The sequence below is a fragment of the Stegastes partitus genome, unplaced genomic scaffold, assembly GCF_000690725.1.
Source record: "Stegastes partitus isolate 25-593 unplaced genomic scaffold, Stegastes_partitus-1.0.2 Scaffold545, whole genome shotgun sequence".
In the NCBI taxonomy this organism is placed as follows: Eukaryota; Metazoa; Chordata; class Actinopteri; family Pomacentridae; genus Stegastes; species Stegastes partitus.
In genome coordinates, this window is record NW_007578276.1 from 155,782 (window position 1) to 180,118 (window position 24,337).

The 24,337-nt window shown below is 42.8% G+C and overlaps 2 protein-coding genes across 3 annotated transcripts in view; both read right to left on the bottom strand.

The window, feature by feature from the left end:
- usp47 (ubiquitin specific peptidase 47) overlaps window positions 1-17,001 on the bottom strand; it is a 20,584-nt gene extending 3,583 nt beyond the window's left edge. The window contains exons 1-25 of one of the 2 annotated variants that reach the window (XM_008288174.1): window positions 16,742-17,001; window positions 13,620-13,676; window positions 11,876-12,070; window positions 9,646-9,762; window positions 9,375-9,528; window positions 9,184-9,280; window positions 8,948-9,093; window positions 8,747-8,826; window positions 7,667-7,816; window positions 7,351-7,446; window positions 7,110-7,262; window positions 5,618-5,776; window positions 4,857-4,988; window positions 4,349-4,425; window positions 4,044-4,099; window positions 3,457-3,569; window positions 3,237-3,338; window positions 2,926-3,133; window positions 2,513-2,628; window positions 2,273-2,392; window positions 1,312-2,113; window positions 891-1,066; window positions 707-787; window positions 478-593; window positions 257-375 (exon numbers count right to left, since the gene is read on the bottom strand). In XM_008288174.1, coding sequence (XP_008286396.1) covers window positions 257-375; window positions 478-593; window positions 707-787; window positions 891-1,066; window positions 1,312-2,113; window positions 2,273-2,392; window positions 2,513-2,628; window positions 2,926-3,133; window positions 3,237-3,338; window positions 3,457-3,569; window positions 4,044-4,099; window positions 4,349-4,425; window positions 4,857-4,988; window positions 5,618-5,776; window positions 7,110-7,262; window positions 7,351-7,446; window positions 7,667-7,816; window positions 8,747-8,826; window positions 8,948-9,093; window positions 9,184-9,280; window positions 9,375-9,528; window positions 9,646-9,762; window positions 11,876-12,070; window positions 13,620-13,676; window positions 16,742-16,786 — 3,667 coding nt within the window. In that variant the 5' untranslated portion in view covers window positions 16,787-17,001. The remainder of the gene's footprint in view (window positions 1-256; window positions 376-477; window positions 594-706; window positions 788-890; window positions 1,067-1,311; window positions 2,114-2,272; window positions 2,393-2,512; window positions 2,629-2,925; window positions 3,134-3,236; window positions 3,339-3,456; window positions 3,570-4,043; window positions 4,100-4,348; window positions 4,426-4,856; window positions 4,989-5,617; window positions 5,777-7,109; window positions 7,263-7,350; window positions 7,447-7,666; window positions 7,817-8,746; window positions 8,827-8,947; window positions 9,094-9,183; window positions 9,281-9,374; window positions 9,529-9,645; window positions 9,763-11,875; window positions 12,071-13,619; window positions 13,677-16,741) is intronic. The other variant, XM_008288175.1, reaches the window with a different exon arrangement.
- A 3,677-nt stretch (window positions 17,002-20,678) lies between these two features.
- clec3a (C-type lectin domain family 3, member A) lies at window positions 20,679-21,902 on the bottom strand. Its single transcript, XM_008288177.1, has 3 exons — window positions 21,791-21,902; window positions 21,623-21,709; window positions 20,679-21,284 (listed from the first exon to the last, which is right to left on the bottom strand). The coding sequence occupies exons 1-3, from the start codon at window positions 21,900-21,902 to the stop codon at window positions 20,887-20,889; spliced, it is 597 nt and encodes a 198-aa protein (XP_008286399.1). The 3' UTR covers window positions 20,679-20,886.
- Between the last annotated feature and the right edge of the window lie 2,435 nt (window positions 21,903-24,337).

The window sequence follows — 24,337 nt, forward strand, 5'->3', positions numbered from 1 at the left end:
GACTGTACTGCTAATAAGTGCAAAATCACAGGCAGCATATTGAAAACATTCACAGGAGCTCTTTGTGTTTTTCTATATTTGATATAGTGCAGCCTTGTGCAGTAGAACAATGTGCACCCTGTAGTGTGTATACAGAAGCAGTCTGCATCGGTCAGCACACAGAGATGCAAAAACCATGAATTTGTCTTTAGGGTACTAAAACAACTACACAAGAAAACATTGACTTGTTTCAAATAAACAGCAGAACATGTGCTACCATTAAGGACTTCCAGGAAAACCTCCCAGTTGGAGGAAATGCTGATGTCCTCCTCGTAGACGTGGTAATCCAGAAACACCGTGCCCGGATTCTTCCAAGTCTTTTTCCTGAGACGAACCCTGAACACACACAAACACCAACTGTTTAGTACGAACCGACATTTCATCTGAACGGATGTGACGTTATTAGTCCATCAAAACGTAATCAGTGACTAATCTTGCCTGTCGATGCTGAGGTCGAGCTTGCACTGCTCTTTCAGCTGAGGAAGAAGCTCCTCTTTGGACTGTCTGACAGTCATGCCCTTGGCAAACACTGTGTCCACGAGGAACTTGCAGGGCTAAAAAAAAAAAGACAAACAAGAATACATTACTGGGTTACTATATTTCAGGTAGTAACACTGAGCAACAACCTTGTACGATCACAATGACAGTAAATCCATTTAGTTCTTACCTCTGGTTCATTCACCAGCAGTTGATACACTTTCACTCTGTATTCACCCTTTTTCAAGGCTCTTCCTAGTCGAATGGTTATCTACGGAACAAAACGTCCACGTTACGTCTTAGTTCAAGTATTAGGTGCCTCCTACACAAACCACTAGAATCACATGAATAACTCTTGCATAATTTCTAATGACCTTGTTATCGTCAGAAAACGATGAGAGCGTTTCGTTGAGCCGTACGCTCTCGAACTCCTGGTTGTTGGCGTAGACGCGAAACACCTTGAACTGGGTTGAGGTGACTCCTACGTAGGGCTCCAGGTTCTGCTTAAACGCTGCTAACGTTATTCTCTTGTCCACGTGAACGACTAAACCTGGAAGAGATTAAAAGGAACAACAAGATTTTGTAAAGCTTATTCTACTCAAGGAAGAAGAAGAGCTGAAAAATATGTGTCTTGCGTTTGCTCTGCTTCATTATTACAGTCAACAGCTACTTAAAAAAGAGTAAAGCCAAAACAAAAACAGCATCATCTGATAAATTTAGCTGAAAAATCTGAACAAAATAATTCTATTCAAGGATATAATATTTAAAAGTGCATGATGAATAAAAGATGTGTACATTTCTGTGTGTCCCACGTTGCGTCGTCCTGAGAACAAGGCTCTGCCCTGAAGTACAGGTACTGAGCCTCGGCCTTGCTCTTCCCGTTGTCGTCATACTCGCTGTCTGTTCCAGAGTCTTCTTCAGCAGTGTCCCAGGTCTCTTTTTTGCCCTCGTGAGCTTTGGAGCGTCGGCTACTTGTGATGCTGTGCGAGTCCAGGCCGTTGGCCAGCTGGATGGGACCGCTGTCTGCGTTGCACAGTGTGTCACTACTGTGGCTGGAGCTCAGTATGTCGCTGTCCACCGAGCTGGTGCTGCGGTCATTGTTCACCTCAGAGTCCGACCGCTCCTCACAGGCAAAGTGGTTCTCGGGGTCAGAAGAGGCACCGCCGCTGCCCCCGGCCGTGGCCCTGATCCGGTTCTCCAGCTCTCTGTTGTCTGCGGCTACACAGAGCGAAGAGTTTGAGTCGGCCTCTTGGGTCGGGGATTCGATATGTTCGAAGTCGCTGGCATCAGAGCTTTTCTGGCTGTCACTGGTGCTGGAGCCCTGCTGCTGCTGCAGAGACAGATTCTTTAACTTTTCCGTGCTCTCCTCTAGGATGGCCTCCACGGATTTCCTGTTACCCTTTGATCCCTCAAAGGGCGCGTCAGAGTCACCGCCTACTTTTTGGCAAAGAGTTCTGTTGGCCAGAGTACCAGGAGACTGTTCAGGCAGTAAGACCAACAGTCGGATCGTGTTCCCGTGACGATCCAACAGTTTCCACAACAGTGAGTCAGTGAAAGCAACCTGATGATCAGTCAGCTCAGAGCTTTCTACAAAAACCTGGAACGAAAAACCAAATGCAAGACGTGAAAAAAAAATCAAAGTGACCAATTATATGATTCTGTAACGCTGCTTATAACTCATAAGTGGACTTTGACTGTCAAATATTCCACAAATCAATGAAAACACATGGAAGCAACTGAAAGAAAATAAAGACACCTTGTTGCTCCTGAAGAATCCCTCAGCTTTCAGTGTCTTGTTGGGAACGTAGAGGAGCCGGAGGTCATTATAGCAGCGCTCCAGGACCACGCGCATGGTTTCTGCTGAGAGCCCCGTAGCCTGAAAGAAATGCATAAATAATGTATAGAAATCTGATCTCACGTTCTCACAGACTTATTTTAACAATTTCGCGGCCAGTGATCGAAATAAAATGAGGTGAAAAAGCTGCAATGAACGAACCTGTGCAATGAGCTGTTTGAATTCAGTGATGGTCTGGTTCAAGTACGCCCGAACGCTGATGGGAGAAGCGATGCTCTCACTCTTCAGATCCACAACGTGAACCTTCACCATCACCTCTGCAGGAAATCACAAACACACCCACACATGGTCATAAAGCAGCTACTTCGCTTGGTGTACTGACCGTCTACACATTTTCATCCATCACTGGCGTACAGTCCATTTGTATGCACATTACAAATCACTATCCATACAGCAGCATCTACTCAGTTGTGCATTCTGCTAAATGGGCTTCAGTCCATAAGTAGTTTAACACTATTATATACACACAATGCAGGACAAAATGATTCTCTCCATAGCTTTCAGACAATCCAGTCCTTCCTAAAGGTCTGATTGAACCGAAGCGGACGACTGACCTCCGGGTTTGTAAGGCTGGAAGACTTGCTCTGGCCTGCGTGTCTCGAGCAGCAAGTCGAACATGTACGAGGACTTGACTCCGCCCAGCAGGAGGCCCATCGGCGTGTCCTCCTCGCCCTCGTAAGAGCGCTCCAGGTACTCGTGGAACTCGTCGTACTTGACCAGGCGACAGCAGTCCAGAGAGACGACTCCGTCCAGCTCCATCAGCTGAGGTGCACAAATGGTCGCGAATTACAAGTTGGACTTATCGGTGACGCTAACTGCTGAAGTGTATTGCATTGATGGAAAACCACAAAGGAACCCAACAAACCTTGTAGGCCATTTCTGTTGCTTCTCTGAGAGTTTTGTCTTTGTGCACTTCCAACTTGCTCTCCATCATCATCTTCACAGGATGCATGCAGAAAAGTTTGATCTGGAGGTAAAGAGCACAAGATTAACAGAAGTTTCACCTCTTCTCCTATAAAGTTCATTTAACTGTTGGTCATTCGGCAGAACACAGCGAAGTGTAACCGAGCCAAAGCACCGAGTACCTTGCAAGTGTTGCGTTCAATCTCCCTCTGTCGCTTCTCTTGCTCCTCAGACTCCTTCTCCTTCTGAACCAAACTTTTTATGTGCTCTGGGAAGTCTTCCACAGCTAAATACTCTGAGGACAGAACAGAGAGCACACATGAAACCAGTTTCTTTTCAGACTCACGCAGTGCCTCTAAGGAGCTACGAACACTCCTCTCATATCAGCACCAGACAAGGCCAGCTTAGTGCAGCCAGATCCCAGACGGGGCCTGATGGCCATTATGAGTCGATAAAATGCATTGGATCCTCTTTTCATGTACATTCATATTGAAAAATCCATCAATATAACTGGCATTTATTCACATGCACAGTATCTTTCCTTCAAAAACTCTCACAACCAATTATGTGGACTCATCAACACATGACATTGGATTGATGAAAACCCAGGATTTTGCAGAGTGTACATTGTTTTTGTGCTGAAATGTGGGAAAAACACCAGCGCTGTCCTTTAACACAGAGCACAGACTTTGCTGTACAAGACAAGAGAGAGCTGACGACACACAGACATCAGTAAGGCAAGGCAAGTATAATTAATTGAATTACTTACTTGCATTCCTTGAGGGATCTTTCAGTCTATATATGAGCATATATGCATTTGTAGAGCTGTTGGGAGAGAAAAAAAACATGATTTCTCAATAATGAATGTAGAGAAATATATAGAGAGACAAAGAGAAAGTATTGTTTCATCAGAGCAGCTGCTTAATGCTTCAACAGAAACACAAAGTCACAGAAATCCCTCTTGTTCTCCTTTTTGATGTAAATAACAGCTTCATTACTATTCAATTCCCCGAGCCAATGTCCTGTAAGCAGGTGATGTGTGTAAACCCAATGAGTGCTGCAAACACAACTGACCTTGCAAAGGCACTGGAGTAATAGCCTCTGCTCCCTGAGGACCCCCCATACGTCTTCCTGATATCGTCCTGGGTGATCTGTCAAACAGAGACGCACAGAAATGTTACGAGAATGATTTAGTGTGTGCCACCGTGACAATGATGAGCAGCATGTTTAAGTGACAGCGGCACGGGGTGCGTTTGTGACCTAGTTTATAGAGAGAAAATATAATGTCTAGCAATGACACACACTGGAGCAACACTCTGCCTAACATGTGCTATCTTTCAGGTGGTAGAGCGGGTTGTCCTCCAATCGCAAGGGTGCCGGTTCAATCCCCTGCCCCTCCACAGTCGAAGTGTCCTCGGGCAAGACACTGAACCTGAAGTTGCTCCCAATTGCATGGCAGCTCTGTCGCCATTGGTGTATGAATGTGTGTGAATGGGTGAATGAGAAACACAAGTGCAGACCATTTACCATCTTTTACTACTTTACTTTCTGTCAAAGGGCAAACTGACGGACTGAGGCTGACCTTGCTAACGTGCTGATCGTTGAAACTGTACCACTGGCCGTCGCTGAAAGACTTGATGCAGGCGTAGTAGTGTCCACCCGCAGCGCTCCCAGAATGGACCATGACGGAGAACAGCTCAAAAGTCAGCAAACTCTGAGAATGAAAAGGGAAACGCAGTGAGACAAAAACCAACAATCGAGCTGTAGACTTCCCTACCGATATACTGAAGACATACTTTCAGATCTACGCACATTTAAGGAAGTCATTCAGTTTAAAGCAATAAAGCCACAGTGAGTCACTAAGTGCTAGCTAGGTCATCCTCTCCAAAGTGCAGTACGCATTATAAATGAAAGACAGACGTCTCATGTAACAAGAACTGGGAAGCACAACATCATTTTTCAGCTTTGTCTGCCATTTGGAAGTGGCTCAATAACATTTGCAGGAGTCACTCTTATCACTACGGTGTTGGCACAGCAAGTACAGACGGGAGACAATATAAAGAGGGGATAAAAAGTACATGGAGTGCCACAGTGTAGTCTGGAGCAGCCTCACAGCTCTCTAAAACAATACTTTTAGAAAGCTCATTTGGAGTTCTGTTAGTGCTGTATAACAATCGAAAGCTGTTCAGTGACACCTCATGTTAACTATGAAGGCGTCTCCATCGGGTACGTTTCCCCACTTAATTATTATTTCTTTCATCTGTCGCTTAAATAAATCAGATGCATTTTCACACACGGAATAATAACGACTGAATTGCTCTGGTGAGTGGCCAAGATGAATACCTTTGGCTTCAGCACCCTCTCTGTGCTGCTGGTGCTGTCCAAGCAGATGCCCTCATCCACACAGTCATCGGTGGAAAAATCGTTGCTCATCTGGTCGCTGTGGCAACTGCCTTCATTCTCTGCTCCGCTGTCAGTGCAGCTCTCTGTCTGAGGCGACTTCTGGAGAAGAGGCCATTTCAAAACCAATAATAGAGAGAGGTTAAAAAAAAAAAAAAAAGGCACAGTGGTTTATGAACAGCCAAAGTAGAATGACTCCAAAAAGCACAACCCAGGACGCTCAACTAGGGAAGACAAAGCACTTGAGTTGTAGCTCAAGTTTGAGAGGAACCACTAGAGCTGGTTAACGTCTACGAGATCAGGTGCACGGCTGTATGGAACGAGCAAAGGAAAAATATCATTGCAACGCTTCTGGGAAAACATCTGGTGATCACACTAAGGTTGATAAAAACAGCACTGTAGAGGAACATAACATCCTCCCAAAGTATGACAGAGGGAGCATCGTCAGCGCCGCTTCTGAGCCTCGACTGCCTGCCGTTATTGAACGTGAAATCAAATCCCAGGTCTGTCACGGCATCTTGATGCTGTCAAGATGGCTGTCGGGCGGCTGGAGCTCTGTAGACGTTGTTTGATTCAGCTTTGCAATAACCGTCAGCACTGAACTCTTGTAAATGTTTAATAGGTCAATAAAGGCAGAATTTTAAGGATTCAAGGAACTTTATTTGTCATGTCAGCTCGGATTCACATGTTTGTGGTACGAAATCAGTACTCAGGTCCCGTTTTTGTTTTGTTTTTTTTAAAGAAAAAGTCTAATAAATAATAAGTACAACAAAACAAGAGCAAAATATAAGTAAAAATACAGCAATATAAGCCAACATTTAGATTTTTTACTACACTTATACTGCTGTCTTTTTACTTATATTTTGCTCGTTTTATTGTATTTATTATTTATTAGGTTTTTGTTGTTGTTTTTTTTAGAAAAAGCCTAATATTATGATTATTTATCTACATTTATTATTTATTAAATACTTATCATAATTCTTTGTGTTTTATCATCTTAAGCAGATTGTGTTTGTCTTCATTTTTTTTACTCAGATGGTCACTAGATAACATTTTACAAAAACTAAATTCAGAAAACCAGACAGCTCCAAAGGAATCTTTTGGACATCCCTGGTTTACTGCTCTCACTTCTCATTCACATAGTTTTTTTGGGGGCACAGCACACACATCTGCAAGTAGATAGTGGGACAAGCAATGCGTCACAAACTTGTATTCTTGGTACGCTTGCTGTCATGTGAGCATCCTGATCGTGACCAAAACGATGTCCTGAAAGGGTCGTGTTTACATTAATTCGTCACACTTTGACGGTTTAGAGTAAAAGGTAAGAAGGAAATCACATTTGGGTGAACCCGCAAAGTGCTCACTGCTATGAAAGCCTACTGATCTAATAGTCATGGAGAGTGATGGAGTCGGGTAATATCACCGCTGCTCTCACCTCGTCTTCCACGTCGATGAATGGACTCATGTCGAGCTCCTCGGGGAAAGTCATGCGGTCGTTAAGCTTGATGCGGTGCATAGTGGTGTAGTCGAAATCAAATCTTTTCAGCTGTAACGTCAGCAGGTAAGGAAAGTGCAGAAATCTCAGGCCCTGCGGAGAAGTATTTATTAGATCATCAGACAGCTGAGAAGCAAAGCGGAGTTATCCTCTCAACGCGTCACAGTTTACGTGTGCTCACCTTCCGGGCGTCACATTTCTTTTTGCAGCGTTCGCAAAAGTACTGGTTGGGTCCATCCAGAGTTTCTGGCTGGATGAATGCCTGCAGAGCCTCCTCCTGTAGCAGCAGAATCACATGTTTAGCTTCACTCAGGACAAAAAAGCACCTAAATATTAAATAGTCAATAAACCGTATGAAAATGGGATGAAGCAACGAATTTAAAACAGTCTGAAAGTATCTGTGAATCACAAAGAGTGTGTGAGTGTTAAGTGATGCTGGAGTCCTTGATGGCCGTGTGTTTAATGTTTGAAGGAGTAAAATGTAGAGAGAAACGCACCACGCTGCCATAGGCCTGGCTGGCTCCGAAGGGTCTGATTACAAGAGGGATGTCCAGGTACGTATCAATCCTCCAGCTCTCGTAGCCGCACTCCAGACAGCGGACGTAATCCTTCAGCTTCCCCTGGTACAACTGGTTGATCAGGTCGGCCTGAGGACATGGAGGCATGACAGTCAGGTCTTCTCAGCCGCTTCCCTTGCAACAAGTCAGCTTTTTGTTGGGCTGCAAAATGTTCTCACCAAAGTACATTATTGAAGAAAGCCACCAATAAATGTTTCGTGGTATCATCGACCATCAAAAACAGTTGAAGGACTGATGGAAAAAATTAAAAACAACTTTCTTGTGGAAGCCCAAACATGCACATCATCACTATCATTGCCTCTTGCTTCTCTCTATGGCAGCAGGAATTCAAGTGTGGCCTCTCAGAAACTTTAAAACCACTTCATATAACCAATATCTATGCACACAGTAGGCAAAGCAACACGCTCCACCACCATGCTAGTGTGTTAGGAGCGCTTCGCTGGTTTTGCACACAAGGTTTGTTCGGCACATGGAGTGCTACTCAGACTGTGAAAACAGTTATCCTGTATAATGTCCCACGCAGATCAACCAAACAACTGTTTTCACAGCCTCCGAACAGTAAACAGTGAACCAAAAGGGCTGCAAATTCATTTACAACTAAATTAGTGACTGCACTTGGAGGAACACGCCATATGCCATCTGAAATTAGTCAGTTTACGGTTTTTAAACTGCAAATTAGTTGCTAGTTTACTAGAGGCTCGATATAAATAATCCTTTGTAGTATTACGGTAATTCAGTTAGTTTTCATGGGGCTCACATGCGTTCATTTTGTCCTAACAACGCTCACGTGTACAGACCACATGTCTCTACATACGCACACTAGACTAAGTGTTTGCAGTTTATAATTCACTCCTGAGATAAGAAACCGCTAACCCTGGGGCTTAGCGGCCCATTTTTTTTCCACAGTAGCTCTTTTGTTTTCATTCTGGGGGGAGCCCTCGGTCTGGCTGCAGAGTTTTTGTTGTTAAAAGTCTCAGAAAACGTCCTGTTTTTTCCTACCTGCTCCGTCTGCTTCCATTTCTGCTCAAGGGCATCAAACATGACCCTACACAGCTCCTGGACGTCATGCTGTTGCCAAGCTAAGAACAAACGAACAAAAAGTATAATTAAGCACACAGATGCTGAGGCACATGGTCTCTTCTTCCACCAACACGCAGACGAGCCATGTGAGTCTAGTCACAGGAGCAAACAAACGCTCACCCTCGCTGCTGTCCCAGCCGAAGCTCCGCGTCACGTCAGTGGTCTCAATCGCCCGTTTCTTACTGGTCTGCAGCAGAACAAACAGCCGTTGCAGCTGGTAGGGTATACTGGTGACTGGATCCTCCTCTAACTCCTCAAACTCCCAGCTGAAGTGAGAGAGACGTTACAAATGAATGTAAAAAGCTGCACAACACTGGTAAACCTTCACAAAAACTTCTAGAAACATAGCTTCTTACTTGTAGAGCGCATTTCTGAACTCCGGGGTCATGAACAACGTTTGCAGAAGGCTGTTCAAATAGCAGGTCATTGCTTGGTTAACCAAGCCAACATAACCTTCAGTGGAGAGCAAAAGGCAAGAAGTCAAAGGTCACTTGGGGTTGCACAGAAAGGAGCGGTGCCACATCTTGAGCTGGTGAACAAACCTTACCCGTCTCAGACTTGTTTAGGATGGATGAGTAGGAGTAAGACGGACTGCTGTAGTCACCACTGCAGCCTGCAGTGCCGTCTCTTGGTAGGGGCCCAATAAATCGCTCCTGGGAGCTGTCGTCCAGTCCGCTGCTGTCTGCTGTTCCTGACTCATCCTGTGCACAACAACATACCATTTAATAAACACATTTTTATAGCTCGCAAACAGGAATCCATCTCAGGCTTTTCTTTTTAATATTTAGAATTAATTTTGTTAATCTTGTTCCGCTCACCGATGCAATCTGGGGCTGCTCTCCGTCTTTGTCCGTGAGCTGGAGGAAATTCCTCTTACCACCTGGCTCAAACCCCGAATCTGACAGGGACATCTCACTGCTGTGGTCCAGTGGTGCCTTCAGGGAAGCAGAGCATAAACAAAAATCACATGAACAGACAGATTTTTGTATAGAGGTCAACATTTCCTGGAAACATTCGCAACAAGCAGTTTACAAAACACAAACGGGATGAACTCACGAGAAGAGCTAGACTCCGGCTGAATTCATTCTCAGCGGATTCCCTGTATTGAAGGAAGCGGTCTGAAGCCAACATGTGAACAACACTGCGTAGCTTTCTTTCTCCCAGGCAAGCTGAGGACGAGCAAGCTAAGTGCTGCAGTGGAAACATGCAGTGGCTTAATCCACTGACCTACTCAGTGAGATAACAACAGACACAGCACCTGGGCTTTGGCCTGGGTCAGCAGCAGGATTAGCCTGGGCTCATTTAAGAAAAGGGAATAATAAGTACACAAAGACACAAGAGAACGAACTCTGCACTGACTAAGCACATTCAGAATGCATTCATTCTCTGGTCTGCCTGAACATAAGAGCGCCCTCGCCAAGCTACGCCAGTCTTACACTAGCAGCAGAGAACAATGCTGTGGCTAAATCCATTTTTTTTTTGCAGACTGATAGTATGGAAAGAAACACTGGCACTGTCAACAGGCACTGCTATTATCAGATCTGCTGAGGTCATGATATGGTAACCCTGCCCTTCCCATGTAAAAGTTGCAGGGGCCACTGTGTTTGTCATAAGTGGAGCATGAGTTAAAAAAGAAACTGTAAACACGGGCTGGGAGGCACAATTATGAAACACCAGAGTTCACCAGAAATACAAGCCTGAACACAGCTACACTATATCCTAACTCCTTTCCCTGTACCAGGACCAATAAACAAAGATGGTGGAAGTGTGGCACATTAACCGAACAGACAGTCTGGATCTGGTGAAGCATCGTTGTCTTTCATTTCTGTTGCGTCACATTTGGTGGAGTTGAATTAGCTCAATAACATCACTGACTCATTGTTATGAGGCAGTTCTTTCTCTCTCTAATTTACAGTTTTGATCAGGCAAATGTATTCCAGTAGCGTCTCCAATCCATGGAGCCTGAGGTTCTTAACTTTTCCCTACAGTTGGTTGTGGAGCCGTTAATGACGAAATTTGGGGATGTTTTGTCAAAAAAAAACTAACCTTGGGGCTAAAGAGGTCAAAGCTGCACCAGATAATTTAGCAGAAAAGCTATGACGACAGCAGTGACATATCACAATCTTTTAAAGTTCGACACATGAGCAAACACTTGACAATTTCTTGCACAATGTTCAGCAACATATACGACAAACTGTGCCAAGCTGCTTCTGCCACCTGGCAAGTCAAACTCTTTTTTTCCTCTTGAGGAAAACATCTGATCCCTCAGGTGCTAAACGTCCGTTACACTAGTCAATAACTTTTTATCTGTTTGCCATTTTGGTGCCAGGCTGGTAGCGCACGGTGTTCCTATAAACACTGATGGCTCAATCATCAGTCCACAGGTCCTTGGTGGTTTCGGTTAGCTTCTTTTAGCTCCACCAGGTTCCGGTACAGCACTAGTGTTCATAACTTACAGCTTTTTCACACATAAAACTGCTGCCAATGCATCTGGAAATTAGGTTAATGAGAGTGGTGAGACTAAATCAAAATAAAAACCAAACAATGACCTCAAAAAGCTAAGCCATTCTGTGGAGCCGAGATGAAACGAGTCAGGTGAAACGAGTCTCCCTCTCTGGGAGTTCATCACTACATGCGACCACTTAGCTGATTCGCTGTTGGTGTAGAAATATTGATTAGTGCAGCTTGATTCAGCGCTGAACTCACATTTAAACATGTTTGATCCAAACCTCAGCCATTTCGGCTACTATATACATAAAGAACAAGGTTAAGTCAACTATGCTTTTGTTTGAACACTTACATCAAGCGGGAGGGGAAAAGGACTCCTACTGATTGTAAACCTCACAAATTCGACACACAATCAACCTAAGAGACACCCTTTCTTACATTAGCACCGATTCCAAAAACGAAGCCTTTGATTTGTCGGCACAATTGCAAAACTTCCGTCTATTACTCAGCTGACATCCATCAATGACCCAGAGAGCAGGAAAAACATTATCACACAATCAGACGTGACAGTCTAGATAAGGAAAAACAAATAATCCTCACCATATCTGGTGTATTCCCCCAGGCGAGGTCAAAAGTGCCATTCACATATCCCGCTTTGTGGGCAACATCTTCATGAAGTTTGGAGAGGGTGGTGGAAGCAGGCAGGTTGAGGGTCAGCCTCTCGTTGACCGTCTTTGCGCTGGTGATGTCCTGAATTATACACAGCACTCTGGGCTCCTCAGCTGCATTCTGGATCTGGAGACCAAGACGAATGGGAAACCAATGAGGTGAATCTACTGGATTATTTTTTTATTGCAAAAAACTAAATATTAGAAAGAAATCCATAAAGCTGTGCAACACACTTCATCATCAGATCAGAAACATGCCGGTACAATAAACAATAATAAAAATCACCACTTCACCTCATGCCTGATGTGAGCTACGTGTTATGAGGCAAGTTTCTAAAAACATTCAGCAGGACGTTAAAGCACATACAGCTACAAATGTGTAAGGAAGAAAAAAAATGAATAAAATCATTCTTGGATTAGGGATTCATGTTTGAAGTGAAAATGTTTTCAATTCTAAACTATTCTTTCACTCAAAGTTCCATTTAGATGGATGAGATAAAGCTTGCTTTTCTCCAAAAAGGGTTAAACAGAAAAATGTGTTTATATTCCCTGATATAAGGCTTCCACCATTAATAACGCTGCATCTTGATAAATGACCTAAAAGCAATGCTTTGATTGTTTTTTCATGCTAATCATAAAAACAAAAGCCCTTTTTAACGAGAACACTAATGTGGTGGTGACTTCCAGCAGCTCATCCACAGCAGCTCACACTTTCTCTTCTGCTATTGTGGTTCTCCAGGTTTTAACACGAAACTACTGCTTCACAGATCTCTTTTCAAATAAAAGACACGGCTGACAGTTTCCTTCACAAACACGTCTGCTAGAATGCTGCCTACAAATGATTGGACACTTGCTGTACAGTCCAGAAAAACATAGACAGGTTATTTAACTTCTCCTGAATTACACACAATCTGTGTTAAATGAATAAACAAACACAGGCCGTGCATTTCCTTTTCTGACTCGTGCTTCACTTTACTGTAAAACACACACAAGTGTTAATTGTTTTTCAAGTGGAACAGGAGTTTCAAGGTGCAGCAGGTCGCTGTCATCTCAACACTCCCTGCAGCTTGTCTCTGATTGGTCGGACGTGCGGCGCGTCTCGTCAGGTGACACGCAGGCTGAGAGTCAATATCAAAACTGAAAGCAGCAAAGTCACTCAGCAAGCATGCAAAGATAAGCCACGCCTGTTTCTGTAACTTTAGAAAATGGAGGGTAACTGCAAAACTTCTATTATTTTAACTTATTGAGCTGAGTTTACAAACATCAACACATAATTTCATAGAGCTTTAACTGACACGTGTGTTAAAATCCATGAAAGAAAATGTTAATCATTAAAAATTAGAACAGAAATTTTTGTAATATTTTTAACCTTGTTTGCTTTTTTGAAATTACAAATGCTAAAATTATGAAACAGCGCTTGTATAAAGAAAAACTGAACAGAGACTCCATGACTCGCTTTGTGTAAAAAATAAAAACAACTCTTAACAAATTAAGGTATGATTTTATAATTTTGGTGCCAGTATTAAAGCTCAGGTACAGTAATTCTGAATTAAATTAAAAACTCCCCGTCTCTTGTAATTGCTGATTTTAGTAGGATGTTCATCGAGGGCACTGCTTCATGCATCTTATTCAACCCCATGCTTAATGCCGAACACATTCTCCAACGTCAGACACACCTGAGAAAGCCTCTTCATTTCATCAAAAATACTCTGTCTGCAACTCCAAAACACACCCTAATGATATGTGGGGATAGTTGGGATGAAGAACAACTTAAAACACACACACAGAGCAGGGAAAACAACTTTCATCTGTAGGCCTTCGACCATCAGTTTGCAAATTAACCTCTTTGCTGGTGAAAGGCTGATAATTACAGAAACACATTAAAGTCATTCCAGTTTCTCTTTGTGACGTTTGTGATCTTGGCAAAATGTGACTGACAGGTCCTATAAAGAAGCTGCAGCTGACAACACACAAGTGTATTATGAGATTAAAGGTTATTTTTACCATGGATATAATCACAAGGTGCTGACATGAAGCCACAGGTACCGCAAAACACAGGCACAGTATTTCTTTACAGACCGAACTGAATCCTAATGGCACAAAAATAATTACAGACCATAATGTTGTGAGCTATTTGTAACCAGGAACATATGCTAATACATCTACAGATACACAACAACAGAACAGAAGTGCACTTAGTGAAATAAACAATGACAAATATTCTGCTTGAAGCACAATGTAAGGTATAGAACACATCCTGGTGCAGTTACAAGGAACCAACCACTCGTTTGGATGGACAAAAAACTGGTTTTTGGGTGGTTTTTTTTGCCAGTTAGAGACAGCGTTTGGTAAATCAATAGGGGCTTTAGTCATTGAGAGCAGTGGAAAAACAGATGAGGTGATGAACATTTGAGGTCACCAGAAATATGTCCTGTCCTGTCTGGGTTTGTTGTGACTTGTGCAACAAAACAGGCAAATATGAGGCATCTTTGAAAATAAATCTCATATTTCTTTTCTTCTTTTTTTTCCTAAATATTGCCACCATAGCATCATGAACTATGGTGAGAAGTTGTTGCATGTCCTTTTTTCCCAAACACATGGAGGAAAACCTAAAAAAAAAAACTTTCTGACTGCCAAAATCAATCATTAACAATTACTGGCTTTTGTGCTTCACAAAAGGCGATTCAATAAGTCAATATGTTGCCTAAAATCCAAGATAACGTGTCTCTTGTCATGACAAAGCCTGAAGACATGCCCACATTTCTTTCAAACAGTTCTACTGTTTTTCACATAAAACAACTACAGTTCAAAGGATGCTAATCACAAAGCTCGCTGTTGAAATTTATTTAGGAAAGACAAACATTGGGAGGCTGTATGTAATAACCAAGGATGGCGACCTCAACAGATCGTCATGTGAAGTGATGCTAAATAACAAACCATCATTATTTGGCAACACACAGGATTGGATACTGCAGTGTGGATAAAATAATTAGTTTTTACATATCAGACAGGTAAGCAGTCTATCCAAACCACACAGTAACCGTGTGTACGTGGGTCTAATGCATATATCCGTGTACACTGTGGCAACCTTTGGAACAAGAGGATTTGTTATCAGGCAGCACAAACACAAAGCCAGTCAGTTAACACCTATCTGGAACCTCGTAGGGCTGCATGCGTTAACGTGGTTATTAGCCGAGTTTCTCACCACACAGGCGTTTCTTTTAATTGGGTCTAAACAGAGAACTCCCTGTGACACAACATCCCATCATCACTTCCTTCCATTCTCAACACCGAGTGCAGCTTGTGTTACCTTCACTGGCAGCGCTGAACATACATGTAAACATTACAATTAGGCTGGTTTAGGTAATCTGCTCTGAAAAAAAAGACAGAACATAAACACACGATAAACTGTTCTACTGGTAGGACGTGAGTTTCCAAGTGATAAGTAAATAGTACATTATTTCCTTATCACAAGGGCAAGTCTTGTCCAAAGGTTTGTCATGCAGGGTCCATCAATAATCCATTAATAAGTTGTATAGTTACTTGTATGAAAACATTGAAATTAAATAAAGCAATCAATATTCCCACCACCTCTTCAAGGAAGGAGGTGGCGTCCAATGACTCTGAGGCTGATGGAAAGACAGCTATTAAACACTCTTAATTAATTACCGGTACTCCAAATAACTCAGCCTACCGATATGAATGAGCACACCACAGCACATAAACATGGCTGCCATGTCAATAGTAGCCTGTGCGACGTTTACCTTAACATCACCCTGTCAACCTGGGCCAACATGTCAGCAGCCAGTTTACCATCTGACCGCCGTCAAAGGCGCTGACGAGGGACAGAGCCGATAGATTTCCCACTTGTGTGAAAAACACAGCACAACGCACAGCATAGTAGCTTCGAACATTACTGTACCAGGTAGCAATCCGCACTATCACGTTAGCCAAGCATATCATGATAAACAAGCCAATGCTAAGTAAGTCAAGGATGTGAAAGCAGACATTGTTATTGTCACATCACCGCTGCGTTCTCTGCACCTTCACCAGGAACACAGCCAGTCCAGTCCGCTAACATTAGCGTTAGCTTGCGAACTGGACTTGCTAACATGAACGTTTACAGAAAACTACAAATTCCACATAAACCAGCCAGCAAATTATCGCAAGAATGAAGTAAAGTACGTATATTTGTAAAACTGCCGTTAAGGGTAAACGTCGCTTAAACACAGTACGTCAGGTCAACTGATGTAGCTATTTGCATTTGGTTTAGCAAGTTCAAAAACATCTAGATTAGCTGGAGTTGTTGCCAATGGCCAGATTTAAAAGGCTAACGACATTCGCTAGCTAAATCCCCACAAGCTAATGTTATGCAAGTTAGCCCAGTAATGTTGACAAATGTCTTTGTTTGACGGGATAACACCATGTCAGCTGCAACATTTGGGATGCTTGGAAGTTTCTGATGATGACAAGACAAATCTGAAAGCTATTTAAATGAATAATAATTATACTAAAGCTATAGCTGCCTACATAAATTCACTTCGACTGAGATGTAGCGAAACTAGCCGCTAACTGACGTTAGCAGTTACGTTAGTTAGCCATGTCATGATAGGCCGTTCAAGTCATGTTTAGCTAACTGCTAGCAGCTGAGAGTTAGCCTCTAAACGACACACCAAGATCGCAAACTCCCAAAGTACTGCAAAAGTTTCGCCGTTATTAATGTGCACGGCCTGCGAAGGTGACAGCTAACGGCCAGGCGCCGCCTCGCCGACCGGGACTTGGTCCGTAATAACCTCACCTCTTTGGGTACGAACTGGTTCTCCTCGCTAGGCACCATTTCCATTTGTGCGACAGTTTAGACAAGCATCTATCCGGACGAGGATGTCAGCGAAAAAACTTTGCGGCGCTACACACAAACATGGTTTGTGTTCGGTTTGCTGTTAGTTTGGATGCTTGGATAACTAGATTAAACTTGCCGAAACTTGTAGGCTTATCAAAGTGATCGCAACACTCTCGGCTGCACTACCCAAGCACAAAGTGTCCTGCTATAAATGGAGAAAAATGGCCGGTGCTTTACTCCGCGAGACTTCACTCGGGGAGCCGTGGCGTCACATTCCATCCAGAGCGGCGTGCGTGATGTGTGCGGCCACGGTGACGTCGGCGAGCGTGTGTGTGTGCGTTTTTAATTGCTTTTAAAAGGGCAGAGATGACAGCAGCACACGGGAACACGACATGATCTGGTCAGAAATCAGCGCTGACAGGGAGACCAGGTCCCCGTGGCTCAGTTTGGCAGCGCTTCTAGTTTTAACAACGCGGGCCGGAGCGTTTGTGTCGGCTGGAGGCGGGTCAGACAGCCGGAGGGACACAACCAGGAGAGGCTGGCACATCAGCATTTCGTGATTTAACGAATAACTTGAAGCAATTATTAAAATTAAAATATGAAGGATGGTGTGAGGTTCATTGGTCGTTTCTGCCGCTTGACCCATACATGCGCAGAACCTGCAGTTAAAGCAACGCGATATTACAGCGCGTACACACGATGTTATGTTTACAATGCAACCATATATGCACCCTGTATTATTAGTATTATGTTCAGCTGAATTAAAATCATTAATTTCAGTTTAATTAAATTCAATGCAATTTAACTCAGTTTCATATTTTTTATATAGTGCCAAATCACATCTTATCTATCTATCAATTATGATTATTATGATTATCCATCCATTATCTCTACACCTTAACCCTCACTAGGGGGGCTGGATTCTATCCCAGCTGACTCAGGGTGAAGGCAGGTTCACCTGGACAGGTAACCAGTCTATCACAGGGCCACACTTAGAGACAGACAACCAAGCACACTCACATTCACACCTACGGACAATTTACAATCACCAATTAACCTCAGCATGTTTCTGGACTGTGGGAGGAAGCTGGAGAACCCGGAGAGAACCCACGCTGCACGGGGAGAACATGGAGACTCCACGCAGAAAGATCCTGGTCCGTTGTGGGTATTATTATTATTAGTAGTAGTATTACATTATTACAGTATTATAGTAGTAGTATTATAACAAACCCAGTCCATGTCAGTGAGTTTAGAGACCATCTCTCTCACCTGCAAACAGCTAAACATGACTTGGACGGCCCATCACAACCTTCACATGGTAAGTTGATGACCATACAAATTTAAATGTGTTATGTATAAATACGGGTGACTTGACTTGATTTCACAATATTGTGGAGTGAAAGCCAACAAATGCAAGATGTTTGATTAAAAAAAAACCTCCAGCAGAACCAGGCTAAGGGAAGACAGCCATCAAGAACCACAAATAGGATTCAAGGATTCAAGATCTTTTATTGGTCACAAACACAGTTCTACCTGGTGTAACGCACAGTGAGATGTGTTGTGCACCTGCTCCACACCGAAACAACAATAATAAGATAAATAGTGAGCCTGCAGTCTGAGAGCAAAGTGCTCCGCTGGGACATTAAGATAAAATAAGGTCTATAGGATGTGTTTCTATGAGAGGGGAAAAAAAGATTTTAAATTCTATTCTGGATTTTACATGGAGACCAGGAAGATGAGCTCATACGAGAAGGAAATTGTCTCTCATGCTGGTGATTTATAAGAACATCCTGAACATAAGAAATTACGACGGTCCATCATTGAAGTAACAAATGCATGGAATAGTTTTTCCGCATCATTCTGAGACAGAATGTTCCTGTTTTTCTGACAAAATTGTGCAGATGACAGAAAGCCATCGTAGAGACTTGCTTTATATGTGAGTTAAAGGACATATTCCAGTCAAAGATAACTCCAAGGTTCCTCTGGAGACTAAAGCAACACCTTTCTACAGTGAGACAGCGTGTGTTGATTTAAAATATTTTATAATGAGATGTTATAATGAGGTGCTGCAAGGTGGCTCGGTGGTTTGCACCGTTGCTAAGTCTCCATGTTCCCCCCGTGCAGCGTGGGTTCTCTTCGGGTTCTCCGGCTTCCTCCCACAGTCCAGAAACATGTTGAGGTTAATTGGTGATTGTAAATTGTCTGTAGGTGTGAATGTGAGTTCGCTTGGTTGTCTGTCTCTAAGTGTAGCCCTGTGATAGACTGGTTACCTGTCCAGGTGAACCTGTCGTCACCCTGAGTCAGCTGGGATAGACTCCAGCCCCCCATGACCTTCATGAGTATTAAGGTGTAGAGATGATGGATGGATGGATGATTTATGTACAGAAAACAATAAGACACAGGGGCCTACACCACCACTTACCGTGAAGCAGAATGTCGTTTTGCAGCCCAGCCTATTTCTATTAATATATCAGGCATATATGAATTTGTGTTTAATCAAGTTATCACACTCCTTTAGCGGTGTGCATTAAGGTAACACTGTACTTCATGGCTTTCATCTTAACCCCCAAGTCGAGGCGATGCTCTAAAGTTAAATTCCTTTCTGTTTGTAATTCAAATGAATTGATCACAGCTTAGAATGAAGCAGAAATACTTCATTAATCTACATGTCAACTGTCCATGAAGACGCCTACCTGGAACACCAGAGCAGCTGGGCTTTTATCATAAGAGTTTTAAACTGGTGGCACATATGCCCAATAAGATTTAAATCTAACTAAACATTTGTGCTCTGCGTTGCCCTTTCTGTTCAAATCAGAGCCCAAACAGAACATATTTCACATTGTCCCCTCAGAGCGAGAGGGGTCGAGGTTTGATAACAGTCTCTTTCTGTATGTTTGCATGTTCTTTCAGTGTTTGTTTGAGTTTATTTTTGGTGATCCAGGTTCCCTCCCACATTCCAGAGGAAGGTCAGGTGAACTGGAGACGCTAAATTACATCCAGCATTCAATGTAAAAGTCTGAGTGTTTGTGACGCTCATGAGTTCAGAGATACGGACACGGTTTGGGGGTTAGAGGGAAGCTAGACAAAACAAAACAGAGCTCCACATTTAAAAAAAAGAAGGAATGTCTAACAGAGAGGAAAAGGAAACAAGCACATTCGTAGTAATTTCCTCATAGTTTGCCGTCACCAGACAGGTGGAGTTTTGCAGCAGAAATTCACAGAGCAAGAAGAAGAGTGTCCTCTGCCAGTGTCATTTTATCCAAGAAATACATTTATAGTGATTTTATTGTGGCACAACCCACCCGTCTACCTCAAATTGTCTCTCACAGGTAGTTTTCTGTTGCATTATGATGCAATGGTAATATTTTTACATTGCAGTCAGGCTATGGGTGTTTGTAGTCGATTTTGAATTTTGCAAAATTTGAAATTTGTTCATTTTACCCCCCAAAAAATAAAAAAATGGAGCATTCCTTACCATCTAGAGCTTCACATGCTGCCTTTCTAGTCAACAAATTTGATAACAGGATTGAACGTACAGCAAAGGTTACAGATGGTCACCGTCTTTGCTGTCTAACATGTAAATTACTCTCAAAATTAAACTTTTTTTTTAGTTTGAGTTTCATAGTGATGCTCCAACAGGTAGCAGAATTAAAAACACTTCACATTTCCCCCCTAGCACTGCACTTTGAGCAAATCTCTACACTTACATTTGAGAATTAAACTGAGGAACTCATTTGTGTTTATGTATGCAGCTGAAGAAAACAGTAAATCTGATGCAGAAACGTATATTTTCATGGGCAGAATGAAAGCAGCGGTAGCAAAACAATGAAGGCGCCTTTTTAAAAAGTTTATTCTTATGAAACTTAAATCAGAACTTCTCGTTTCTCATGCTGTTCAATAACGTGAGGTTATGTTTTATCACAGAGGGGTCACATAATGCCACCTGATTATCAGATGTGTACACAAAGCTTATTAGAAACTTAATTAATAACCATAGAGATACACTTTAATACAAGTCATGTTGCTATACCATTGACAACACTTTTGTTTTTATACAGTTTTCATCGATTAAACCCGCGTAAAGGATCCGTCAGCGGCCTCCTTCAGGGGATGACGTATTCACAGATGTACTTCTTCAGGCTGCGACACACCTCATCGTACCACTTTCCTTGCGCGGCGACTGAAAGGGCAACACAGCTCTCCCTCTTCGTTCCTGTGGGCTGCTTCTTGGAGCGATCCCAGTTGAAGTAGCTGACTGGCAGGCTGTTGACATCGACATACTGGCCTTCTTTCACGATGTCTGCCACGCCGATCCAGAAGTCCTTGGATCCCGGAGCGCTCCTCTTGGCATAGTCTCTCAGTTCATTGTTTTCCATCGTGTCCCGCGGCGTCGCAAGAGTCCCCCCCTGTGCAATGCAGTCTTCGTTTGCTTCGTGGTAGTGTTTGGGCTCCTCGATGGTGAGGTAACACTTCCTGTGAGCTTTGATGCCTCGCAGACAGACTGAAAACACAAATCAAATGTTGACTAATTTGCCATTTAAAGAGTAAATGACCTCATTAATAGAAACATTCTCCCCATGAATTCATAAGAGTGTCAGTCACTGTGCAATTCAACCTTTTACTTTACAATATAATGGCTTGTATGACGCCCTCTACTGGTGATGAAGCACACCAAGAAGTTCAAAATGTTGACAATTATCTCTCAGCACTTTTGCACTGCAGCTCAGTGGCCTAACATTATCCAGTGATATCACAAACCAGCCTTCACATGAGTAATTTATGACTTATCTTGTGCAGAAACCTTCTCATTAATCCTCCTGTATTTAATGAGGCCAGTACCTGTCTGCAGCGCCTGCATCTCTTTCAGTGAATTCACCTCCTGCCACAACTTCTCCAGCTGGGACTTCACATCATCTTCCTCGGCGGCTGCATCCCGACGAGGAGGAAAAAAAACAGGTCAGATAAACATCGCTGCAGAACACATCACTTACGAATGTGGTGCCATACCTCCAGACTGGCGAGATGAAACGGCCTTCCTGGTGCGAGGCGGACGGCTGGAGCAGAAGTGGGGCAAAGAGAGGCAGAGGACGAGGAGGACGGGGAGGGCCAGACGTGCCATGTCTGAGGCCAGCGGATCCTGCAGCACAAGGACACAGTGGCACACCTTGTACTGCTGTGAGAGGAACCGAAGGCACCGTGGGCAGCTCAATATATATACTGGCCTCTCTGTGTGCCTTTCCTGGTTCTCTCCCTGCATTGGCTCCAACTCTGTTTGTGTTTGTCCAAACATCAGGAGGAGGTGAGGGAGGTAAAAGTAAAAAAAAAAAAAGGGTGGAGGCAAATAATGATTTCCTTGTTTCAAGTTATTTTTAGATAAATATTTACTCAGGACAAGGTGCACTACGCAGCATTCCCTTTCATTTCACAAACAAACTGGAAATTTATTGACTGCTTCCCTTTAACAGAATGTTCTCCATCCCGTCTCCTGTCACGTGTTGCGCTTTAAGTGAAAAAATGATGTGTCAGATCAGAAAACATCTCTTCACTGACAGCAGTCAAATATAGTCCACATACAAAAAGGTTAATTAGCTTTTTTTTAATGTATGAAATGAATATTGCTGATTTATCAACACATCCATAGATGCTGTTTCAGTCACACACATAATCTTTCAAAATAAAGCCATCATTAGACCTGTGGAAGTCCAGCTCCCAGCTCTGGTGGTGGTGGAGTTATTTTTAGAGTCAGATGTTGCATACAAGCTGGGAGGAGGGAGCTAAAAAAGAAACCAGCCTCAGGCGTACGGGCTCAATATAGCCATACAACTCTCCAAACCAGTTCAAGTATGTTTTCCCATTTTAGAGTCATTAAACAGAACATTTTGAAGCTATTTAAATTTCCACAAAACAATGCATTTCCCCTCTAAAGTGAAGCATTCTCTAGAATAATGTATTCTAACCAAATCAATTAGTGCAACAGGTTGATTAGTTGCACCGTGAACACATGCTGAGATGATCCTCTGGACATGAAAACACTGAACCAAAAACACAATCACACTTTGCACTTTGCAGATAAATTTATTCAAGTAAACAGAGCTGTACTCAAAGAACGTACACAACCAAAACGTGACAAAAAAGGTACGAGCACAGGTAAACCATAGGAGGAGGATTGTGAACACACTACAATGCTGAACACCTCTTTACATGTTTTTCTTTTTTTTTTTACAAGGCAATATGAACACAAACATTCAAGAACACACACACTCCCGCTCTCTCTCACACACACACACACACACATTAATTGACCTGACGATAAAGGCGTCGACATTTTCGATGCATTTCCAAATCATTATCGTCCTTGTTTCCAAGTCTAGAAATGAATTTATTTCATCGCTTCGGCGTTGCTGCTCCACCTTCAAAGCATGCAGAGGCCACTCTGGTACTTCTGCCGTTGGTAAGATGATCCATTTTAATTTCATAAAATTAGAAATCAGTGGTCTGTTGTTTTTATTGTTGAGAAAATACTTTCTGGAGCGCATTCTGTGAAGGTATAAATAATTCAGACAACCAGCCGGTATAAAATACACTGAGTGAGCAAGGCCAGGTAAACGGTGACGATGAAATAGTTTGTTTTAATGCCGATCGGTCGTCTCAACAGGTGAGTATATTTCATTTGCAGATGTGGAGTAAAGCAGGGCTTGTCACGTAAAACACAGTGTTGCTCAAACCTCCGTCAGCCTGCCTTTAAACACCAGCTCACTGTAAAAATAATTCATCTTGAAGTCTTATGGCACTTTTGTTGTGAGGCACCAGCAAGTAAACAACTTTGGTCAGACAAGCGAAGCAGAAACTCCACAAACCTTGAACTGCAGTCTGACTGACTACTTCATGTGAAAGAAAATCCAGGATTTATGGATTACTTTCTTTTGCTTTTACATACATTCTGCAAGATTTTGACAGATAAAAAATAAAACCGACCTTTGAATCTTAGATTTGACTTGTTTAAGTGTGAGTTTGTCACTGACAACGGATGTAAAACGTTGTGGGTTTTACCGAATGTCACTTGTTTTCAGCAGGTTGAAAAATAAGCTCTCAGTCCAGTGACTTATCATATAAGAGCTCTGGTGGCACCACAGATCCCCCTTGTGATCAGATGTGGAGGGATTTTTTAATAGTTTACACGTCAGCTGTCACGTTTTGCTTAAAAATACATTTTTGTTTGTTCAATGTGAACGTCACGCGAGGAAAGTATTTCAAGTATTAAACACTCATTTGCAGCTCGAAGGCACTGGTGATCCCGTATAATTACAAGTTTGGCCCCCTAAGAATAAAATACCATGCAAATATCTACACAAAGACTTTTCTACATCTCCTGACGTAACACGAGGATTCCTTCACGTTACAGCACTGGGGGTCGTTTCCTCAAACTTATCTCAGGTGTTTGCTCTTGTTGTATAACTGTGAGATGTGTGAGAAGTAAATGCGACATGTTAGCTTGTTACTGTATATGTGTGCTTCACTACATCTGTTGTTAAGGGTGCTAATTAGAAAGTGACA